The sequence below is a fragment of the Hypanus sabinus genome, chromosome 11 (genome assembly GCF_030144855.1).
Source record: "Hypanus sabinus isolate sHypSab1 chromosome 11, sHypSab1.hap1, whole genome shotgun sequence".
Taxonomy (NCBI): Eukaryota; Metazoa; Chordata; class Chondrichthyes; order Myliobatiformes; family Dasyatidae; genus Hypanus; species Hypanus sabinus.
In genome coordinates, this window is record NC_082716.1 from 111977543 (window position 1) to 111990597 (window position 13055).

The 13055-nt window shown below is 45.9% G+C and overlaps 1 protein-coding gene across 1 annotated transcript in view; it reads left to right on the plus strand.

Moving 5' to 3' along the window:
• The window catches only part of sars2 (seryl-tRNA synthetase 2, mitochondrial), a 109258-nt gene extending 97096 nt beyond the window's left edge, over positions 1–12162 (plus strand). Inside the window, exons 15-16 of the mRNA XM_059985144.1 lie at positions 1812–1877; positions 8571–12162. Coding sequence (XP_059841127.1) covers positions 1812–1877; positions 8571–8702 — 198 coding nt within the window. The 3' untranslated portion in view covers positions 8703–12162. The remainder of the gene's footprint in view (positions 1–1811; positions 1878–8570) is intronic.
• Positions 12163–13055: the final 893 nt, after the last annotated feature.

Sequence of the window (13055 nt, forward strand, 5' to 3'; positions counted from 1 at the left end):
CTGTTTCGGTCCTGTACTTTTCTATGACAGTATATACAATTTTTTACAGGAAAACACCATTAGAACGAAAAATAGGGCACGTTTTAGTGCAAAATGGACACAGTATTGCTAAACACTATTGATTAAGGTTTTGTTGGTTAGTTGAAGAAACAAATGGTTTCAGGGAAGTAGCTGGTCTTGAACCTGCCTTGAGTCCTGAGCACAAAGTTGAGGACGGACTGGGGCCAACCTGGGGTCCACAGACCACCTTGGTCAACGATAAGGGTCTATGGCATAAAAAAAAGTTTGGGAACCCTGGCTTAGGCTGATTCTGCAGTGTAATGTAGTGATCTGCACTGTTTGGAGAATCGGTCTATGGGATATCAAACCCAGCCCCTGTTCGAACGTGGTGTTATTTGGAAGAAGAGTGCTGTCCTTGTTGTTCTCGCTCAGTCGACCCGAGAGAGGGCTTGCTGCATGGGAATTGCCTGCTATGTTCCTTTCATTGCAATGGCCTGGCTTCGCGTCCGTGGTCTGGCGGTGTTGTCTTGGCTTTGCAATGAACTATGGCTGTGGCCTGCAGTAGTGATGCTTGGCCTTTGTGTCTTCCACAGAACTCCAGATCTGAAGCTGTGTGCTTGCTTCTGTTGCTTGTGCGATTTGTTCTCTCCCCCTCCCACTGCTCATTGGGTGTTTGACTCTTTTTTTTCTTTTCTTTTTGCAGTTTCTTTGTTTTGTGGCTGCCTGTAAGGAGACAACTTTCAAAGTTGCATGATGTATATATACTTTGAACTACAAAAGAACTTCATTATCTTCTTTGGAATGGCTTTTAAAACCTCTGTGGAAATGTTACTCTTTTCTTTCAGAATGTTGTCCTGGTCCTTTGAATGCATAAGGGGGAGGAGGACAGTGATCAGAAGGAAGATTTGTTTTATTACGATAATGAAAGACAGGGAAAAGTGAGACTTCATGGTGCCAGCTGTCACTGATTGGTGTTGAATTCCCACCACTGTCTATGTAGAGCTTGTACATTCTCCCCGCCACTGCATTGGTTTGATCTGGGTGATTCAGTTTCCTCCCACGTTACAAAGGCATACCCATTACTCCACTGGTGTTTCGGGCAGCAATGAAGATCCTCCATCTCTGGTTTCATTCATCGTGTCAGTAGCTTCCTCTCGGTTTCACCACTGTCAGTCACCCGTCCCGGGTGGAGACTCAGGAATACCGTCACACTCAGGTGTAGAAGGATTCTTCATTGCTGTTTCCGTAACGGTTTTGTTTTACCATTCGGGGTTGTTGGCCCTGAGCTGAACTCCTGAACCTGGAGGATTGGAGGACCACTCTTAGTCTGGCCTCTGCCCTTTGACCTGTTTGGCATGGATGACCCTACCAAGAGCCAAAGTGTAAAGCCCTGACTCCAGACAACACAGCTGTCTGGTCATTGAGGCACGCAGCCCTCCAAACCCGGCAACGAGGTTGTGATCCTCCGGAAGGTCAAAGGTGTACAGTTAAGGTTAGTAAGCTGTGGGCATGCTGCATTGGCGCTGAAAGTGTGTGAAGCGCAGTCCTCATTGATTTGATTTGACGCAAACGACACCTTTCACTCTGTGTTTGATGTGTGTGTGCCAAAGAAAGCTATTTTTTTTTCTGTTTTACAGATTAGGAACTGAACTCACTTTTTCTCCTATATAGACTGTTGGAGCTCTTGTTGAATTCATTCTGTGAATTTTAGGAAGAGACGGACTTGCTTCTTGCTCTATTTCAGTTCAGTGTTTTTTTGACGGTCCATCGTCTACTCAGTTAACCTTTGCCTCCTTTCTGCTCCAATTCAGGTCAATGGGACTGCCTGTGCGGTTCCGCGGACTCTGATCGCTATCTTGGAGTGTAACCAGATCAAGGTAAAACCCTGCAAGTCACGCGTTCTGTCTTACAACGATGACCAATAGGTCAGGACCTTGTTCCCTGCAGCGTAGGAGATTTGGTAGATGTGTGCAGTTTATGAGGGGTGCAGATAGGGTAAATGCCAACTGAGGTTGGATGGGTCGTGGGTGAAAGGGAACAGGAGGGGGAACCTTCCCCTCAGAGGGTGGTGAGAATGTGGAAAGAGCTGCCAGGGCAAGTGGTTCGATTTCAGCGTTGAGGTGCAATTTGGATAGGTACATGGGGGGGTTACAGAGGGATTTGGTCTGGGTGCAGGTCGATTGGACAGGAAGATTAATATAGGAATATGGACCTGGGGGGTTACAGAGGGATATGGTCTGGGTGCAGGTCGATGGGACAGGACAGATTAATATAGGAATAGGGACATGGGGGGTTACAGAGGGGTATGGACTGGGTGCAGGTCGATTGGACAGGAAGATTAATATAGGAATATGGACATGGGGGGGTTACAGAGGAGTATGGTCTGGGTGCAGGTCGATTGGACAGGAAGATTAATATAGGAATATGGACATGGGGGGGTTACAGAGGGATATGGACTGGGTGCAGGTCGATGGGACAGGACAGATTAATATAGGAATCGGGACATGGGGGGGTTACAGAGGAGTATGGTCTGGGTGCAGGTCGATTGGACAGGAAGATTAATATAGGAATATGGACATGGGGGGGTTACAGAGGGATATGGACTGGGTGCAGGTCGATGGGACAGGACAGATTAATATAGGAATCGGGACATGGGGGGGTTACAGAGGGATATGGTCTGGGTGCAGGTCAATGGGACAGGACAGATTAATATAGGAATAGGGACATGGGGGGGTTACAGAGGGGTATGGTCTGGGTGCAGGTCGATGGGACAGGACAGTTTAATATAGGAATCGGGACCTGGGGGGGTTACAGAGGGATATGGACTGGGTGCAGGTCGATGGGACAGGGCAGATTAATATAGGAATAGGGACATGGGGGGGTGGTTACAGAGGGATATGGTCTGGGTGCAGGTCGATTGGACAGGACAGATTAATATAGGAATAGGGACATGGGGGGGTTACAGAGGGGTATGGTCTGGGTGCAGGTCGATTGGACAGGAAGATTAATATAGGAATATGGACATGGGGGGGTTACAGAGGGATATGGACTGGGTGCAGGTCGATGGGACAGGACAGATTAATATAGGAATCGGGACATGGGGGGGGTTACAGAGGAGTATGGTCTGGGTGCAGGTCGATTGGACAGGAAGATTAATATAGGAATATGGACATGGGGGGGTTACAGAGGGATATGGACTGGGTGCAGGTCGATGGGACAGGACAGATTAATATAGGAATCGGGACATGGGGGGGTTACAGAGGGATATGGTCTGGGTGCAGGTCAATGGGACAGGACAGATTAATATAGGAATAGGGACATGGGGGGGTTACAGAGGGATATGGACTGGGTGCAGGTCGATGGGACAGGACAGATTAATATAGGAATAGGGACATGGGGGGGTTACAGAGGGGTATGGTCTGGGTGCAGGTCGATGGGACAGGACAGTTTAATATAGGAATCGGGACCTGGGGGGGTTACAGAGGGATATGGACTGGGTGCAGGTCGATGGGACAGGGCAGATTAATATAGGAATAGGGACATGGGGGGGTGGTTACAGAGGGATATGGTCTGGGTGCAGGTCGATTGGACAGGACAGATTAATATAGGAATAGGGACATGGGGGGGTTACAGAGGGGTATGGACTGGGTGCAGGTCGATGGGACAGGACAGATTAATATAGGAATAGGGACATGGGGGGGGTTACAGAGGGATACAGTCTGGGTGCAGGTCGATGGGACAGGACAGATTAATATAGGAATAGGGACCTGGGGGGGTTACAGAGGGATATGGACTGGGTGCAGGTCGATGGGACAGGGCAGATTAATATAGGAATAGGGACATGGGGGGGTTACAGAGGGGTATGGTCTGGGTGCAGGTCGATGGGACAGGGCAGATTAATATAGGAATAGGGACATGGGGGGGTTACAGAGGGAGATGGTCTGGGTGCAGGTCGATGGGACAGGACAGATTAATATAGGAATAGGGACATGGGGGGGTTACAGAGGGGTATGGTCTGGGTGCAGGTCGATTGGACAGGAAGATTAATATAGGAATCGGGACATGGGGGGGTTACAGAGGGGTATGGTCTGGGTGCAGGTCGATTGGACAGGAAGATTAATATAGGAATATGGACATGGGGGGGTTACAGAGGGATATGGACTGGGTGCAGGTCGATGGGACAGGACAGATTAATATAGGAATCGGGACATGGGGGGGTTACAGAGGAGTATGGTCTGGGTGCAGGTCGATTGGACAGGAAGATTAATATAGGAATATGGACATGGGGGGGTTACAGAGGGATATGGACTGGGTGCAGGTCGATGGGACAGGACAGATTAATATAGGAATCGGGACATGGGGGGGTTACAGAGGGATATGGTCTGGGTGCAGGTCAATGGGACAGGACAGATTAATATAGGAATCGGGACATGGGGGGGTTACAGAGGGATATGGTCTGGGTGCAGGTCAATGGGACAGGACAGATTAATATAGGAATAGGGACATGGGGGGTTTACAGAGGGGTATGGTCTGGGTGCAGGTCGATGGGACAGGACAGATTAATGTAGGAATAGGGACATGAGGGGGTTACAGAGGGATATGGTCTGAGAGCAGGTCGATGGGACAGGACAGATTAATATAGGAATAGGGACATGGGGGGGTGGTTACAGAGGGATATGGTCTGGGTGCAGGTCGATTGGACAGGACAGATTAATATAGGAATAGGGACATGGGGGGGTTACAGAGGGGTATGGACTGGGTGCAGGTCGATGGGACAGGGCAGATTAATATAGGAATAGGGACATGGGGGTGTTACAGAGGGGTATGGTCTGGGTGCAGGTCGATGGGACAGGACAGTTTAATATAGGAATCGGGACCTGGGGGGGTTACAGAGGGATATGGACTGGGTGCAGGTCGATGGGACAGGGCAGATTAATATAGGAATAGGGACATGGGGGGGTTACAGAGGGAGATGGTCTGGGTGCAGGTCGATGGGACAGGACAGATTAATATAGGAATAGGGACATGGGGGGGTTACAGAGGGGTATGGTCTGGGTGCAGGTCGATTGGACAGGAAGATTAATATAGGAATCGGGACATGGGGGGGTTACAGAGGGATATGGTCTGGGTGCAGGTCAATGGGACAGGACAGATTAATATAGGAATAGGGACATGGGGGGTTTACAGAGGGGTATGGTCTGGGTGCAGGTCGATGGGACAGGACAGATTAATGTAGGAATAGGGACATGAGGGGGTTACAGAGGGATATGGTCTGAGAGCAGGTCGATGGGACAGGACAGATTAATATAGGAATAGGGACATGGGGGGTTACGGAGGGATATGGTCTGGGTGCAGGTCGATGGGACAGGACAGATTAATAGTGACAGACAGGATGGGTGGAAGGGTATGTTTCTATGCTGTAGTGTTCTTTGACTATGATCAACAAGACGGATAATCTCTGCATTTAGCTGATAATCCCAGTTGTAAAATCGCAGAGAGAACTCATGTTTCCCATGTTGTTTGTGCTGGAACAGTGTATAGTTAGTCATGATCCCCAGCTACCGTGCTATAGCACTGCATTTATTTTTTCCTAGTCATGTATCATTCAATAGATCATTAGGAAATTGCCAGCAATACTACCGAGTCATAAATTAGTTTATTTTAAACTCAGCATTTTTCTTATTCCTTTTCACCTTTAAGTGAAACTAACTCTTGGTGAGTCTTGACAGGCTGCCTGCAGAGTGAGCAAAAGGTGTAGCAAAGTGCCCTTCCTCCCATGGTCCGTTCTCCTCGCCATCAGAAGCGCACTGAGGAGTGCGGTAGGACAAAAGAATTCAGGAATACAGATTCATGATTCGTTGAAAGTGGCATCACGGGTAGATGGAGTTGTAAAGAAAACTTTTGGCACATTCCTTCAGCAATGCAAGTATTGAGTACAGGAGATGGGATGTTATGTTGAAGTTGTAAAAGATATTAGTGAGGCCTAATTAGGAATATTGTGTCACCTACCTACAGGAAAAGTGAAAATAAGGTTGAAAGAGTACAGAGAAAATTTACAAGGATGTTGCCGGGTCTGAGTTATAAGGAAAGATTGAATAGATTAGGACTTTATTCCTTGGAATGTAGAAGATTGAGAGGAGATTTGATAGAGATATAGAAAATTATGAGGCGTATAGGTAGGGTAAATGCAAGCAGGCTTTTTCCACTGAGATTCAGTGGGACTACAACTAGAGGTCATTGGTTAAGGGTGAAAGGTAAAAATTTTAAGGGCAACATGAAGGGAAACTTCTTCACTCGGAGGATGGTGAGAGTGTGAAATGAGCTGCCAGAACGTGGTGTATGCGAGCTCAAATTGAACGTTTAAGAGAACTTGGATAGGTACATGGGTGGTAGGGGCATGGAGGGCTATGGTTCCACTTCAGGTCGATGGGAGTAGGTAATTTAAATGGTTCAGCATAGTCTAGATGGGCCGAAGGGCCGATGTCCAATACTTTTCTATGACTTTGTAATAAGATTCCTACTTCTTCCACCTATCACCTCACAGCTTTTTACTTCATCCCTCACCTGGTCTCACCTATCACCTGCCACCTTGTACTCCTTCCCACCTTCTTACTTTGGGTGCTTCCCCCTTCCTCTCCAGTCCTGATGAAGTATCTCAGTCTAAAACTTTCACTGTTTGTTTCCCTCCATAGAAGCTGTCTGACCTGCTGAAGTTCATCCAGCATTTTGTGTTTGTTGCTCTGATTTCCAGCCTCTGTAGAAGGCAGTTCAGATACACTAGGCTGATTTGAGAGGTATGAGTGTAGGAAAGACTGCTGACGTTCAGCTGTGCTCACTAGAGTCCAGAGGACCCAAGCAGTGAGCTTGTCATGAGGGATTCTGAGAGGGACTGATGGGTAGATACTGAGTAGCTACTTCCTTGGGTGGGGAGCCTGATACTGGCCCACACTCAGGATAAGAGGGCAGCCATAATCACTGGAGACAACAAATTTCATTGGACAAGTTGGGCAGCATGGTAACATTGCAGATATTACAACAGCCTGAGTGCAAATCCATCACCGTCTGTAAGGAGTTTCTACGTTCTCCCTGTGACTGCATGCATTTCCTCCGAGTGCTCCAATTTCCTCCCAAAGTCCAGAGATTTATCAGTTAGTAGATTAATTGGTTGTGGGGGTGTAATTGGGCTGGAAGGACTTGTATCTCTAAATTTAAACAAATAGTAATTTGTAATCTGATGGACTTGTGAATTTCTGAGACTCCTCAAAGGCACAAGCCAACATTAAGAGCGAGACCTTTGGACACAAGGGATATGGGTATCAGACAAGAACTTTATCAAACGAACCGGGATCTGAATCAGGTGTAATATCACTGGCATATGTCATGAAACTTGTCTTTGTTGACTTTGCGGCAGCAGTAACGTGCAGCACATAATAATTGGAAAAATCTCTCAATCACAGTAAATATATATACAGTTGCAAGAAACAGTTAACCCTGCGCAATTACCTGGGTTTCTGCATTAATTACTCAGAAAATGTGGTCTGATCTTCATCTAAGTTAGAATAATAGACAAACACAATCTGCCTAAACTAATAACACAGAAACAAATGTATTTTCCATTTCTTTACTGAACACATTGTTTAATCATTCACAGTCCAGGCTGGATGGAAAAGGTATGTGAAACCTTGTATTTAATAACTGGTAGAACCTCCTTTAGCAGCAGTAACCTCCACCAAATGTTTCCTGTAGCTGCTAATCAGACTTGCCCAATGGCAAGGAGGAATTAAAGACCTTCCCTCCATACAAAACTCTTTCAGTTCATCAATATTTCTGCATAAACAGCCCTCTTCAGGTCATGGGTTAAGATCTGGACTCTGACTTGGCCATTCCAAAACACAAATGTTATGCTTTTTAAACCATTCTGTTGTTGATATACTCTTGTGTTTCTGGTCATCGTCTTGTTGCATCATCCAACTTCTATCAAACTTAAGGTGATGGACTGCTACCCTGACATTCTCCTGTAAAATGTCTCGACGCAACTTTGAATTCACTGTTCCCTCACTGATTGCAAGCTGTCCAGGCCCTGAGGCAGCACAGCAGCCCCAAACCATGATGCTCCTTCCACCATGCTTCACAGTTGGGATGAGGCTTTGGTGTTGATGTGCAAACATAGCGGGGTGCCAGAAGAGTTAAACATCCAGGTGGTCTTTTGCAATGTGTTCAATAAAAACATGTGTTATTAGTTTCAACAAATTGTGTTTATCTATTGTTGTGACTTAGATAAAAAATCAAATGACATTTTATGAGTAATTAATGCAGTAACTGGATAACAGAAGCTGTTCCTAAATCATTGAGTGTGTGCCTTCAGGCTGTTAATGGTGGCAGTGAGAGAGGCCATGTCCTGGGTGATGGGGGTCCTTACTGATGGATACCGTCACATTTTTGAGGTATCACTCCTTGAAGGTATCCTGGATGTTACGGGTAGAGTTCGATGTTAGTGTTGTGCAGGATAAAGACAGGTCGACAGAGATGTTTTTATTTCTATTAAGTAGTAATGCAATTTTCATCTCCAGGATGGCAGTGTTCGTGTACCAGCAGTCTTGCAGCCTTATCTTGGCAAAGAAATCATCAGTCACTCCAAACACAGTCCACTACGATATATCGGACCTAACCAGTACCACAGGAAGCTCAACCATTTGGACTGACGGGCATCTGGATTTGAGGATCCCTTCAATCAACCTATTTTTGATATGTTGAGTCTGTTGCCACAGAGACTTGATCAAGAGCACTCATCTCACTGGACAACCGATTGTCTCTTTTCTACAGCTGGGTTTGGAAACATGCACCCTCTGCCTGATGCATATCTCAAAGTCTTGCTTTCCTGCGCCTAACCCAGAGACATGGCGAAAACTCTTGTTGGGAAGGTGAAGGGAAAGGGCAAGGTGCAGAGGTGGGGTTACAATTAAGGTCTGGAGGAGGTTTGGTGCAATCTAATTGTACCTTGAACAACATTTTAAACATAATATTCCAAAGATTCAAAGTACATTAATTTATCAAGTATGTATAAAGTATACAACCCTGAGATTCATCTTCCCACAGACAGCCATGAAATAAAGAAAACCCTGGAATCTCTTTAAAGGAAAACTGTTTTTTGAAAAGTGGAAACAGAATATAAAACACCAAATCACAAAGACATCAAAAGAGTCCAGCCATATCCTGTCATCCCAGTTCAGTTTAATCCAGTCCCTCGCTATCTGCAGACCACAGTGCTAGTCCACCCCGATCAGAATCGCACAAAACAGCAATAAAAAGAAAGGAAAACCAGAAACGCACCATAATGTGAACTACAGAATCCAGTCCACATACCGCCTCAATTAAAGAGCCCAATCCAGATTAAGAGTCCTATCCCCAAACCGCATCGAATGAAGAGTCCAAACCATGAATACATCAATTAAGACTTGGGGTCAATGAGTAACTAGTATGTTGATTTAATGTACTTCACTTTGGGAAGAGGAATTCCTCTTCCCCATTGGCTTTGCAGCGTTGTGTAATCCAAGGGTAGTCGCGGCGTGACATAATTAGCCACTCTTCAAAACCGATCAAATAAGGTAATGCCCTTGTACCACCAGAGACAGATTTGAAATGTGCACCATATTGCTGATTGGCTGACCCAACAAGGGGCAGGATTGAGAGTGGCAAGGCTGACCTCCCCGAGAACATCACCTTCTTATCAAAGGATCTACTACCTGATTTGCCATTTGCATTTCTATGTATTAGGACTTCGTTGTGATGTCTTGACATGACACGCAACAAACAACAATACTTAACAATTTGAAAGATTTGTCTAAAAATAAAGCCAGAGATTAAAGTATGGATATGGAATAAAATGTGCACAAATATCTGCATATATTTACAATGTGAGCAGTGCTATAAGAAGTAGTTTAAATTGTTTACAATGACTGGGATAATAAATAGAGGGGAGTGTGGAGGGCTAGCGAGGATGTTTGATCAGATTAACTGCCTGGGGGAAGAATCTTGTCAGATGGCATGGATTTTTTGTTTTAATAGTCCTATTATAGTATAAGGCAGTTTGCAGGGTGGTTGGTATTCAGACTAATTTTTTTCCTGCCCACTTCTTTGTCCTGGATGCGTACAAGTCGTGCAGTGATGGTAGACTGCAGCCAGTGACTTGACGGTTTGCTTATGATGGTGTGGCGTCAAGCACAGAATTCTTCAGTGGGAGTGAAGCAACCCCAAGCGTTCCAATGAGACAGCATGCACCTTGGTGGTGATGTCTACTCCTGAATACATTCTTGGCTTGTTTCCGTTACCCCTTGGCCGCTGTGTATGGATGAGCATTCTCTGAGGATCGTCATGGTGAAGAGGCTTGAGAGCTCCTGAGCTCCCAAGGGCAATGCACTCTAGAGTTTAGCAGCTCCTGCTACTGTCACGAATGGTGTTAAGGTCAAGGGGGTGGTTCTAGACACAACCAAGACCTCAAAAGTGGAGCTGGCAGAAGATGGCAACGTATCGCAAGGGCAGTGAAGGCAGAGGAAGGCTGCAGTAGTGAGGGGTCCCCAGTCATTTTGCACTCCACGTCACTGGACCCAGACCCCGGTCTGTCAAAGACTGTGTGGTGACTCCCCGTGCATCAGCCTTCCCGCGTTAAATGAAGTCACCATTAAGGCATTCTCCGTTAAGGGAATCCGCCCAAACATCCCAGATTAATGCACCAGAGTATGTGCATCCCGGACTGGCCTTTGAAGACCCAGCAACAGTGGACAGCCTCTGAGGAGAACATTGTACTCGACTCGAGTGATCGCCCTACAGGTGAGTGTTAAAAACTGAGGGGCTGGAAGTTTAAAGGGAATATGAGGAGGACTGAAGAAAGGGAATGGAGGTACGATGAATATAAAGAGTGGTTGAGGGTCAAAGTGGACCCACTGGGCTAATTGGCCTGTTTCCACCTGTGTCTCTCGATGAATCTTTCCTGGAAACCTGGAGCAACACACACCAAATGCTGGGAAACTCAGCAGGTCAGGCAGCATCTAGGGAGAGGAATAAACAGTCGATGCATCAGGCACCTGCCCATCACCTCCCTCTGGTTCCATTCCTTCTCTGATGGTCCACTCTCCTCTCCTATCAGATTCCTCCTTTTTCAGCCCTTTTCCTCTTCCACCTATCCCTTCCCTGCTTCTTATTTCATCCACCTCTCCTCCTCACCTGTCAGCTTGTTCTCCTGCCCCTCGCTTATTCTGTCTTCAGTCCCCTTCCTTTCCGTGAAGATTCTCAGCCCAAAACATCAACTTTTTATTCATTTCCATAGATACTGCATGATGTGCTGAGTTCCTCCAGCATTTTGTGTGCATTGATCTGGGATTACAGCATCTGCAGAATCTAGTGTTTGTTGTTTTAGCTTTTTTTTGGAAACCTTTTGCCCAAAGTGGTGAGGGTCAACATACTGTGGAGCTGCAACTTCCCCTTGTCCTGGGTACATCACTTCATATTACCTGCAATCTCAAGTGTGCTCACCCACAGGGTGCCTGTGTGCACCCCACCCCTTCCTCAGCCACCTGTGTCTTTGGTCTCGACCATCTGTGAGAATATCCGATGCACTTTCAGGAGCAGTTACAGCAAGTCTCGGAGCAGATGGTGGAATTTTAATTTTACTGCAGGCACTCATGAGAATCAGCAGAGATCACTGCTCAAAACATAAGGCGTCTGGGTGTGAATCACTGGCGGCACATTTACTTGCAGCAGGAGAATAAAGATTACTTTTTAACTATTTTACTTTGTAAGCTGTTCTGTGGGTGTTTAAAATTCCTTTGTCACACATACATCGAAGCATACAGTGAAACGTTTGAATCAACCAACACCCAAAAATATGCTGGGGACACCCTGCAAGATTTCTTTTTCACAATTTTACTTGGTAAGCTGCAGAGAGTACTTCAGATTCATTTATTTCTCACATGTATTCGGCCCAGTATGTCACGGGTAAAGCCCTCCCAACTATTGAGCACACCTGTGTGATATGCTGCCATAGGAAAGAAGCATCCATTACCAGCAATCCCCACCACCCAGGCATGGTGCCATCAGGTAGAAGGTACAGGAGCCTCAGGACTCGCACCACCAGGTTCAAGAACAGTTACTACCCCTCACCCATCAGCCTCTTGACCAAATAGGGATGTTTCTGTAAAGTCATTAAAGTTGTTTATCTCATTAACTCATGTTCCCGTTATTTATTGTATTTATTTATATTTGCATTTGCACGGTTTGTTGTCTTCTGCACTTTCATTAATCCTGTTATAGTTATTATTCTATATCTTCGCTGAGGATGCCTACAGGAAAATTAATCTCCAAGTAGTATATGATGACATATGTGTTCTCTGGTTAAAATTTAGTTTGAAATTTACTTCTTTGAACATGTACATGGGAACATTTGTGTTGAAAGCCAAAGCAAGCTAAGCATAAGATAATGGAGCAGAATTAGGCCATTTGTGGCCCATTTCATCGTGGCTGATCCGTTTCCCTCTTCGCCCCAGTCTCCTACTTTTTCTCCAAAACCCTTCATGTCCTGACTAATCAAGAATCTTATCAACCTCTGCTTTAAATACACCCAGCATCTTGTCCTCTACAGCCGGCTGTGGCAAAGAATTCCATAGATTTTACCACTCCCTGGCTAAAGAAATTCTTCCTCATCTCCATTCTAAATGGAGATCCCTCTATTCTAAGGCTCCCCCACCATAGGAAACATCATCTCCACATCTACTCTTTCAAGGCCTTTCAACATTCAATAGTTTTCAATGTGATACCCCCTCATTTTTCTGAATTCTGTAGAGTACAGGTCCAAAGCCATGAAATGCTTCTCATATGATGAGCCTTTCAATCCAGGCATAACTTTCATGAACCTCCTTCGAACGTCTGCAAGTGTCACCACATTTTGTGACCACAGTACATGCCCACATTGTTTAGCAGAGCAACACAGAACACAACAAACAACAGTAAAGCAAACCCACTTTCTCACTCACACACAAAGACGAGCCTCCAGCCGCAGGGCA